The sequence below is a fragment of the Thalassophryne amazonica genome, chromosome 18 (assembly GCF_902500255.1).
Source record: "Thalassophryne amazonica chromosome 18, fThaAma1.1, whole genome shotgun sequence".
Classification (NCBI taxonomy): Eukaryota; Metazoa; Chordata; class Actinopteri; order Batrachoidiformes; family Batrachoididae; genus Thalassophryne; species Thalassophryne amazonica.
Window position 1 is genome coordinate 67,656,740 of NC_047120.1, and position 11,468 is coordinate 67,668,207.

At 43.3% G+C, this 11,468-nt stretch overlaps 1 protein-coding gene across 1 annotated transcript in view; it reads left to right on the forward strand.

Moving 5' to 3' along the window:
* wu:fj29h11 (protein NO VEIN) overlaps nucleotides 1-11,231 on the forward strand; it is a 33,388-nt gene extending 22,157 nt beyond the window's left edge. The window contains exons 18-27 of the mRNA XM_034193300.1: nucleotides 1,352-1,536; nucleotides 1,943-2,202; nucleotides 2,449-2,686; nucleotides 2,769-2,952; nucleotides 6,906-7,032; nucleotides 7,212-7,301; nucleotides 7,653-7,826; nucleotides 8,390-8,676; nucleotides 10,740-10,889; nucleotides 11,147-11,231. Coding sequence (XP_034049191.1) covers nucleotides 1,352-1,536; nucleotides 1,943-2,202; nucleotides 2,449-2,686; nucleotides 2,769-2,952; nucleotides 6,906-7,032; nucleotides 7,212-7,301; nucleotides 7,653-7,826; nucleotides 8,390-8,676; nucleotides 10,740-10,880 — 1,686 coding nt within the window. The 3' untranslated portion in view covers nucleotides 10,881-10,889; nucleotides 11,147-11,231. The remainder of the gene's footprint in view (nucleotides 1-1,351; nucleotides 1,537-1,942; nucleotides 2,203-2,448; nucleotides 2,687-2,768; nucleotides 2,953-6,905; nucleotides 7,033-7,211; nucleotides 7,302-7,652; nucleotides 7,827-8,389; nucleotides 8,677-10,739; nucleotides 10,890-11,146) is intronic.
* Nucleotides 11,232-11,468: the final 237 nt, after the last annotated feature.

The window sequence follows — 11,468 nt, forward strand, 5'->3', positions numbered from 1 at the left end:
GATGAACAGGCAGAGCAGGTGTCTGAGGGAGCATGTAGGACACGTCAGGCATTCCTGTCTCTGCTTACCACTACTACAGCGACATGGCACTGACATGACACCTGGTCTTTGTGCATGACGCAGAATGAAGGTCCAACTCTTCATGGTCTTGGTGCTTCCTGTCTTACTGTATGGTTGGAAGATTTGAAGTTATCAAGTGGGCAGTGGCTACGGGTACGGACCCGTATCTACAGAGACCGTTCTAAAGATACGGAGGGTGTCTTACTGACCAATCAGAATGCGCAAATTTGTCCATACCGCCTCGCTTAGAAAACAGCGCTTGGAACTTGAGGTGGATGGATGATAAAAGAAGCAAAACACCTTCGCAATTTATGTCGATATTTTGATGAATTTCTTCATTTACATTTGATGAATTTCTTAATGTACAGCAGCTTCATTAAACAAATGTACTCAAATGATTATCAGCACGACGGCGAGTTTACAGGCTAACCTCCGTTAACACTAGAAGACAGTTGCCAATTATGGCTTCTGAAACAAGGGAGAACAGTTCAGCTGAAGCATTAGTGGACGTAAAATATTCTGTGTCTGTTAAGAGCTTCACCGCTTGTTCCACGTGTGTATTTCCCACCGGTGTCACGTGCATCCACATGACCTCAGGTGACGATGACTAGATGTCTTTGGTTCCAGATGTGTTCAGAGGGTCCTTGGGTGCCACTGGAATGACTTTGTGTTACACAAGTCGTTACTTAGGGTGCACATTTTTAGAAATGTGACGCGTTTCTCCTTGCATGATCCAGCATAGACAGCCCTCATTGTTGAGGATCCTGGTGGTTGGAGAAGACCAAGGGGATGCTCACACTTCACTTAGCTGCAGCAGATGGATGGAGACGGACCAGTTGTCGGTGGTTCCATAGTGTGATGACTTGGTGATGCGCTTAGACTTGTCAAAATGTGGCTTCAGATTCATTTTAACATTTGAACAGTGAGCAGGGATACAAGTCTTTGGGGGGTGGGGGAGTCTGAATCGAGAGTTTGCAGGTTTTCTCCTTGCGGCAAAGGCATGACAGCCAGTGCCGCGGGCATGGATCCCCTATGGGGGGTGGGGGGGCTGGGAGCATGATCCCTCAGAAATAATTTGAATTTCTACATGCTAAATGGTGCAGTCTGATGCTTCCTGACACCTTTATTGATCAATGATCTCAGAGTCAGTCATTGTTAAGAAAGTTCCTGTTCTAACCCTGCAGGTTTTAAATCCACCTGCTGATTTTCAGGCCTTCCATCCCTGAGATGCAACATGTGCTTTGTTTGAAACTTTTTTTGTTTGTTTGTTTCTTTCTGTATTCTTCTCCAGGCCTCCAGCCCCTGGTCAGAGGAAAGTGCAAATTGGCAACAAAATTCTGAGGAGGGGGTCTGTGTGCTGGATGACTACAACTGCGAGGAGTTCCACGCTCTGGCCACAGCTCAACTGCCTGACTTCATCCTCCTGGAGCAGAGACGAGCCTTGTTGGAGTTACTAGCAACTAACTGGGACACCGGGTACCAACCACAATTCACCTGCTTTAATATTAATTTCACTTTCTGCTGTATGTCCTGCTGAACACATCACCATTGGGGAGGTGGACGTGTCCAGAGATAATAAGGGATCATTTAAAGAGGATGATGGCTTTGGGTTTAGTCCGGGTCACGCCCTAATTCCCATCCTTTCTCCTGTGGCCATTAACTGATTACTGCAGCAAAGTAGAGACATTGTTTGACACTTGAATGCTGTTTAATCTCTGACTGATTTGCTCAGCAAAAGCAGCTTCTCCCATAATTTCAGTTTGGGGATTAATTAATCAGGATTTAGTTGCTCATAGCGATGTCTCATCTGGTGATTTATTTGAACAGGTGTGTTTCAGCAGGTAAGAGTCTCCTCTAACCATCACTGATCGTTTTCTTCCAGGTACCACTACTCTCAGTATGACACAGCCCACGTGATTGATTGCGATGGACGACCGATCAGGAACACAAAATCCTCCTTCTTCCTTTTCATGCGAAATTTGCAGTGGGTGCCGGCTTATTGGCAGCTGGAAGGAGATACACAGGAGACAAAGTACCTCTGTCCCAATTCAGTCTACCTGACCTCACCTGAGGTGACCGACGTTCTGGGGACACACGTTTATTACGTGAATGTACAGCCCAGCAAGTTCAGCAGAGACCTAGGTACAAAAAAATGTGCATGCATTTTACACAGTTCATGCAACAAAATCAGAAATCATGTTGAAGCCACTTTTTATAGTTAAATATGCTTGGACCTTCATATCACACATTCTCACAGTCTTACAGTTGTGTTCATGCATGTAGAAACTATAACCAGAGTTTAACCTTGAAACAGCTCGTTTTCAGTTTCTGTGACGGGTGTCGATGAAAGCTGGAGTCTAAAGTCCGTCGCTGGCTTTTGTCTTGTAGGAATGAGGCACAGCATCTCCGTGGAATCTCTGATTCATTACCTGAAGGAATGGGGTATGAAACACAAAGGAGACACTCAGGAGTGGAGACATCTCCGGGACGAGTCCAAGCAGTCTGATTTTACTTCGACGGTGCAGCACATCCACAGTGTCTACACCTACTTGCATACGAACTGTCCCCAGAGCAGCCTTAAGGAGCTCTTCCAGCACACACCTGTTGTATTCATAGTTCACAGCAAGTATGAAGCCTTAAAGAAAATTCACCTTCATTTTAAAGTTTGTTTTGAAGCGACCCATAACGTTGAAGCTTTATCTCCACAGGCGTGCGGATAACTGGTGTTCAGGACGCTTCTACCTCCTGAAGGAGGTGTGCTGGAGTGAACCCACAACGCTGTTTCATCGCTACAAGATGCTCACTCAAGGACCGGAGAGCTGCGTCCAGCAGCCCAGAATCCTGGCGCCTTTCTACAGCCCGCTGGAGGGCATGAGAGACTTCTTCACCAGAGTACGTTCTTCTCTCCTTCTTCTGGAAGGTCTTCTTGACAGCTCGGGTCATTTCCATACATTTGCTAACTTTGCGAGTAAACCTTATTAGGATATACAGATGGAAATTGTAATTAACTGAGAAAGCACTCAGTGACGTGCATACCTCAGCCATGATCACTGGTTTCTCACTGCTAACAACTCGCTTTGTACATGGCAACAAATTTTGGGCCATTTGTATCATCTTGAGTTTGCCATCAAATTATTCCAAACATACAAAACCATTTCTGTTCCACATTAGATTTCTACAGTATAAATTAAAAGTAGGCAGGTAATAACTGTCTCTTTATATTGTAATATCATTTGAGCAACATTTGTCCTCTACTCCACCAATGTCCTTTGGCCCATTTATACCAAACTTGCACATTAATTTCAACCCTAGAATTGCCCCTAAAGGCTTCATTTTGCTTAAATTCAAGGTTTGCTAAAAAGTCAATTCTTACTTTTCAGTCAGATTTGTAACAAAAATGATGAGTAGACGAGTTCCTGAATCAGCCAAAGTCAAATTTCCCAAAGGTGAGTCACTGGAGGCAAGATGATGTCTGCTTGTTGAGGTTCTCCTCACAGGACTTGGGGCTGATTTCTTCCCAACTTGATATGCGAATAAAGGGGTCATTTTAGCAAACGTCTAGATCAAGTCAAGAAACCATTTTGGACCAAACATGGGACGCATATGTGGGGGGATTCAGTTGAAGGTCAATTATTTGGGTGAAGGTCATTGGAGTTAGTGGTCAGATTTTGTTGCCAGGAAATTTGATCTGAAACATGCTGGCCACATCCTTGTTGATGCTGTACGGAACAGAGAAAAGGTTTTCGCATTTCTTGAGCTTTTACATATTTTAATTCCTTAATTAAAACAAAAAATCTGACGTCATTATATTTTTAAAAAAGCCCTTTAAGCTAACAATGAAAACAAATCTCTAGAAAATGACATAAGTAAAAATTGAGTAAGTGCTGGGTTGAAAAGATCGATTCGCTGATTTTAAATCGATTCACATTTTAATTCCTACAGATCGATTCACACATCCAAAGATAGAATTATATATATATATATATATATATATGCACTTCCCGCCAGTATTATAACAGCGTTCCTGATAAAATGGTGCTGTAGTTGGGCCTTTACGCTGTTTCCAAGGGTGTGTAATGGAAAATTATCATTTTTCTACATTGATTATGGACACGTTGGTTCTGATTTAGAAGCAGCACATCCACAATTTATTCAACCTCTGTCAAAGCCATTTACAGATGTCAGTCATGACTACAGGTGTTGCAGACTGAACGGTCCCCCCCTAAAAATCAGTTCACTTTTTGTATATGCACATGTGCGCAACAGTGGTGATGCGTATTGTTTATTTTCAGGAAAATTAGTCCCCCCTGGGTTTCTCGCTTTGCCGCCAAAGGAATAAGACACTTGCTTGCAATCTTGCTCTTGATAAATATACATTTTTTCAATGTGGCAATATGATCGTTTCATAATATTAATAAATTAAAAGGATCTATTACGCTCATTTTAATGCGACAATCTGATTGTGTCATAATATTAATAAATTAAAAGGATCTATTACGCTCGTCATTTTTAAATCTGACGTAAGACCGCGCCGCACCACAGCGCTTTTTTTTTCAGGCCTCCTCCGCCACTCCAACCCACATAAAGGTGGAACGATAAATTGTTTGAAAACAAGCTAAAACTTACCTTCTAGCTCGTACTGCCTTTTTTTCCAAAGTCTTCCTTGCCACCCTCTTCTGGATTTTGGTAAAACCAACGGGGTAAGCGGGGTAAGTGAAATCCTTCAAGTACAGTTTAATCGAGATTGCAACCAAGTGTCTTATTCCTTCGGCAGCAAAGCAAGAAACCCAGGGGGGACTATCTTTCCTGAAAATAAACAATGTGTCACCACTGTCGCATAAAGGCTCACGTTCGGTCTGTTGTTGCAGGCAAGAAAAAAATTTGTCTGCTGTTTAATTCACACAGTAGGATTTTTTTTTTTTTTTTTTTCGTTCCTCATAACGTGTCTTTTCTGTGGGGCAGAGCACGAAGGTTCTCTGGTGTGGACTGTGCTGCGTTCTCCTGCTGCAGGACTCAGGAAAACTTTCCCGAGCGCTCGCTGTGCACCTGTGGGAAAAGTTAAAGAGCTGTAGGCGTGAGTTTTGTAGGGGAGACCGGGGTCATTCTCCCCCAGAAAATTATTTAATTTATAACTCTCTGAAACACTGTTGCCTGCATTTTAAGGGGCAAAATTTGTTATGTGGTATTAATATGTTGCATAACTAGACAATCATAATGGTTTTAATAACACAAACCCAAATCGACATCAGATCGGATTGAAATAATCGATTCTGAATCTTCAGAATTGGTATCGAATTGATTCTTAAAATTTGAATTGATACCCAGCTCTGGTAAAAGTATCAAAATAAAAAATATCTGTTTAGACTAAATAGTTGTCAAAAACTGAGTAGCTGCAGCAAGGAGACTTATGTGGGAAGCCACCAAGACACCTCTGAGGGAATTTTAGGTTTTTGTGGCTCTGATAGCAGAGACAGCTTTTGATTGTTGAATCACCAGGCACAGCGTCTTTCTTTAATAGGAAGAAATTAAATTTCACCTGCAGTTTGCCAAAAGGTACATTGGAGGCTTGAACCTAGATTTGATCTGTTTTCTTGTACTAAAACGTGTAAAAACTCCAGAGTAATGTACTTATCCTACATAGGAACCCTCAACATCTTTGTGTCCACTGGTGTTTTTGTCTAGTTTTACAATTTTTTTCATCTTTAATGGATCAGTTTTACAAAAAAACTGCTCAGCAAATTTGGGATTGCTTGAGGACTTCAAACTCTGAGTCTGCTCTCTGCCGTCGGTGGTTCCTGTATTCTGTGTAGCGGGTGGACTTTGTTCTTTTTGGTTGTTACCGTGGTAACGCTTTTCACCAGGTGTTCCTTTATAGCTTATTGAAACTTGTCCTTGGAATAGTTTGTGGTTTCTGAGTTATGAAACACACAAACACAGCAGTAGTCTGTAAAATCTACACGACGATTCCATCAATCTAAAAATCTGCGGGTGTGCGTTCTGCAAAGTCGAGGCTCGTGCACCGGACAAAAACTTTGCCTGGTTTCAAACTTGTCGCAGCAAATTACAGTTTCAGAATCAAGGCGGATTGTGCAGCCAGTGGCAAGTTAGTGTGAACAACAAAAGACTGAGATGTGGACTGTCTCTTGCAGTATTAAGTGTCCCAGCAGCTGGAGAAGACCAAGGGGTCGCTCATATTTCACCAGGCTGCAGCAGATGATAGCTACTTTCAGGAGGTGGGGATGGACCGGTTGTCTGTCTGGATGGTTACCATCCAGGACCCAAGGTGGTTCTATAGCGTGGTGGATGCAGTTACATGTGGCACCAACACTTGCTCCCAAACCTGACCTGACAAACCTCTTTCATATAGAGCAGGACTCATGACACCCTGCTCCTGGAGTTCACCTGCTGCTCCCGGAGATCTCCTGCTGCTCCCGGAGATCTCCTGCTGCTCCCGGAGGTCTCCTGCCGTGCATGTTTTCCATGTGGTCCTGCTGCAACCACGGCTGATTAGTCAGCTGATTGTTTCCTAGCTCTTGATTGGCTGTGCACACCTGTGGGGACTTCGAATAAATACGGCACAGGTGATCTCCAGCAGCAGGGTTGGTGACCCCTGATAGAGAGACACCAAAACCTTCCATCCAAGGCACCAACTTGCGCACATTAGTAATTAGGGATTTGACTCAACGACACGTTGGAGCACAGACTGGAGTAACTGCCGTTTGATACGCCGACCCTTCAGTTATCAGACGACTGACTCTGTCAACAGCACCAACAGTTTATCTGGCAAATCCTCCTAACGTGCAGTTTTCATTTGCTGTGTCTGTGACTGTGTGTTTTATGTGTAGCTGCTGAATGTGGATCCCAGCCCCAATATGAATCAGTATGTAGGCTTGCTGGAGATGATCTGTTCATCGGCTCCCATTCCGACGGCTAACGTGCTTCAGGATGTGTCGCTGATCTACGCCACACTCGGTGAGGGCTTTTAGAATTTCCCACATTCGGCGTCTCACACTTCCTCAGCCTTTGTGTCCCGTGTGTGTGCAGCTAATTATCCATCTGCTGAACAACTGCGGTGTCTCCTTCTTCACTCCTGTTATGTTCCCACTCTGCTGTCTGGTGATAATATCATTCAGTTTTTCTGGTTTTCACAGCTCAGAAGTGTAAAATTCAACTACATGGGGACAGAGAAAACATTCCATCACAGGCTGTGCTCAATTCCAGTTACTGTTCCACTTTGAGAGGTGAGGAATGCATGCACATGTATGTTTCAGACACACTCAGTACTGTAACGGCTTAGTCAGAGGACCCCAGCGCAGAGAACCACAATGATGTTCAGCAGAAGCAGGCACAGTTTGTAACAGTAGGCAACAGGCTTTGCAGCTTATACAGGCAGAGGTCAGGCTGACGGAAGTGACTTTTATTTCTTGCATCATGACCCATTTTTGAATCCTGAAGATGGTAATGCTCCTGACTTTCACTGATACGTTCATAATTCTGTAGTCTGGCTTTCCTTTAGAACACTTTCACATGCCACAAATACCTTTGCTGGGTCCAGGTTAAGCTTCTGTCTGTTTTTGCTGTTTTCTATTCAGGTATGGTTTCTGACAAAAAGGTCTTCCCCACCAAAGACAACAACTGGGTCACTCTGGGACGTAGACCCATGATTTCCGACAGCAAGGAGCTGGACAAGATCTTTAAACCTCACAAGCAGGTCTGTCTGCTCAACTTGCCACCTGCTGAGAAGAAGACTGCCCACAAGACTGCTGGTACAATTCTTCCATATTTGTTACGCGTTACAATTCATGTGATATGTTTAATAATGCAGCTCAAAACGTCACCATCTTGCTTTTGTGGTCCAACCCACGGCCCTGTTAGGACCAAAGTCTCCACCACTATTTTCAAAGTGTGTCTCTTGATATAAAAGGTTCACCACCTGCCAAATGAAGGGGAAACAGTTGAATTGCTCCTACGAAGTTTTGCATCCTCGACTGCAAGCACGAGAAGGCACATAAGAGTTAATGAGATCAGTAGGCGCCGGTGGGAGCGTGATCGTTTAGAACCTTCAGGTCAGCAGCTTCACAGGAAGCTCATGAAGAGACGCTACAACTGGAGCAAAGCTCCTGGTTGGACTCAAAACTCGAGAAGACATACTCTGAATCATCTGAAATCATCTTAATCTCTTATGTATAACAAAAACCAGTTCTGGAGGACACAAATACATGAATCAGAATTCCTGGATCTGCCATAGATGGAACAAGACCAATCATTATGTCACGTCTTCTTTATATTTCCAAATGATGATTACTTTTGTTGTATGATTGCCTACCAGGTCAGCCAGCGGCTGGGGAACGATCCAATAGCATGCCCGTCTTCAGGGAGCAGGATCGAACCTTGTTTCTGGAGGACATCTGCGGCATCCGTCGGCTGTCCCAGTGCGTCCAGACTGAGCCTCAAACTGAGAACCTCAGGCCGTGTCCCACCATGCAGGCCATGGTGCGCTCACTGGTGCCCTACATCCAGAGGTTCCTCTACCACCACGAGGAGCTGGCTGACGTCTACTCCGAGCTGCTGCACGACGACATCGGAGCGAAAGTCAAGCGGCTCTACTTTGGACAGGTCAGATAAATCATTTTAAGAAATTCTCAGGGTTGTCACCTGTTGTCCATTTTTGCCCCCGATCTCCTTCATGGTTTAAAAAATTTTTATAAAAAGTTTGTTTAATCATAGCCAAAACTTGTATGTAATCACAGTTCTTAATATTTTTATTCTTGACATACAATTATAACAATTTTTGCCAGTTACACTTATTATGCAAGATTCTCCGTTATACAATAGTAAAGTGCCACCTCCGTGTTTTCTCACACTTTTCCAAAAAGCTCACATTTCTGTGTTAAAACCTCAAAGATAATAATTTAAATAATTTCATGTTGTAGAGGAGGATCAGAAGGAGGCTTCTGCTCAGATGTACAGGAGGTCCCCATTACTGTGTATTGTACTTGATTGTCCACTTTCACCTAGATTACCTCCAGTAAAATCTGATTATTCACTTTTTTGGATGATGATTGATCCCAACATCACCAACTTTTTTTTTTTTTTTTGAAACAGACAATTTTCTTGATTGCTCACATTGTCCTACAGCATGACTTTTACCACCAGTTACATCCAATTTCAGGCCCTGATGGGGTATCCGACAGATTTTTTTCTTCTTCCTATAATCATAGACAATCGGGTATCAAAAATCAGCAATGGGATTCAGGCGTCACACTGTGATGGTGAGAGCGGTTTGTTCAAAGGAGTCCACTCCATCCATGTCCATCAACAGCTTTGCACCGGTTTTGCCACCTAAAAAGAAAAGTGCAGTTTCATTCAAGCAGAAAACTAATCGAGAGTCAATTAGAGTTTTTGCGTCCGTGTCCTTTCCCGCCGGACACGACTATTTCATGCAGTGATTCAAATGTCACAGTCGCACAACACAAACCTGCAGAGTACATCACGGTTCCTGAGTCATCCTGATGTGTCATAATGAATTTAATTTGGCCCAACGTGTGACCATGAAAAAGCTTCTCTTCTTTCTTCTGGAGATTCTTTTAGCATCACTTTTTTTTTCTTTTTTCCTTTTGTGTTTTCATAAAACTTTTCTCAAAATCTGATCTTTTCTTGAAGATAGTTTTACAAACTGTGCTGTCAAAACATTTTCCTGCTGCAGCAGAGAGATGATGTTCTTCTTCATCATCGTGTCCTCCATTTGTCCTTCCTCACGTCTCTCTCTGTTGTGTGTATCCAGAGAAAGTCCGTATTCGGTGACACAAGCATGCAGGGCAGATGCGCTCTTCCTTCAATTTGCATTTGCGATTTGCATTTAATTAGCATCTAATGTGCTAAAGTAGCACCTCGTCACACAATCAGCACTTGGAAACTGTACTTCACACCTGTCCTGAAGATGAAGCCGAGTTTTGGCAGATGCGCTAAAAGCAAAAGTGGGACATACCATATTTACTCTATTAAACGCCCCGGCGGTGTGAAAATTTCATGAAGGGGTGGCATTTATTGACCATCATTGCCGTGCATGTGCATGCATGCTGTACACAGTATGGCCTTACTGTACATATGGACATGCGTACTGCATGCAAGAGAAGTAGCACAGACTCAAAACAAATGTTGTTTTCTGCATGCTTTAGCTGCTACAGAATTACATAAAAGACTCTATGCAAACATTTTTACTCTGCAGCGTTCAAGCTAGAAGTTATGAAAAGCTGAAGCGAAGGGGACACACCATGTCATTTGGATTTTCTTAGTCAATAGGAAATGTGTCTGGGAGTAGTGTAGGAACAGGGATAAGCTTCCAACCCTGGTCAAAACAGCAAAATGGCTGCCTGGTGGGGGACAGCAGGCGTTCGTGTGATCGTTCGGCCCCTCCCCCTAACCTCTCATGCACCATTTTGTCCAACTCCGACGTTGGAGAGGTCTGTTAATATCTAAAGCAAGGACTGCTGATACTACAGTGCTGCAGACGGTGTGTCGTACTCATGTGATCAGCAACTAGTTGACATCAAGCTCACAGTGTGATTCAAGAACAGTAAAGTCGACTCCCCGGTGTGCCCCCTAGTTGGCAAGAAGCACATCGGTATGATGTAGTATGGAGTACTCATAAAGGTAAGGTGTTCTTGTGTTGGATGCAGGTAGGAAAGCTGTACATTCGTTACCAGCTGGATGTCACAGACAGTGAAGATGCTGTGGTGGAGCTGCAGGATGTGATCTGTCTGCTGAAGGACAAGAAGGAGCTCTACATCCAGAAAGATCACCTTTTCAGCAAAGCTTGACATCTGCAGGTTTGTATCTGAAAAAAACAGCAGTGAACCGAAGAGCTGAGGTTCAATTCCCTATCAGTGATCTACAAATGCCACCTTCTGGTTACAGCGAATCAGATCAACATTGATTCTTTCAGCGAGAATAGATTCATAATAAAATCTTGTATCTTTTTCCCCCCCTAAATGAATCTAAAATATAGAGTGTATTTATTTGGAGTCTGTTCTGATTGAATCTGTATGTTTTGTTGTTTTATTCTTTAATGCTATGTGTATTTCAGAGAGCTGGTGACACTGTTCTGCACAGAAAATCACCACAGGAAAGAGCTAATGCACTTCCTGAGTGGCCTGATAACGTCACTCAATGTAAGTAACATGTTGCCTTTACTAGATCTGATCTCGAATCCACATCAGGTCAAAGGTCTTCATTTACTCACGCTCACTGGAAACATGTCAGGCATGAAAAACATCAAAGAATACAGTTGGCATTCAGATACCTCTGTAATACCAGTAGATGTACTACCTCCTGCTGCCTTCATGAAAGTCACTTAACAAGCTATGACAGTTCCTGGATGCTGCATAGATTGTTAAAAATTATGAACA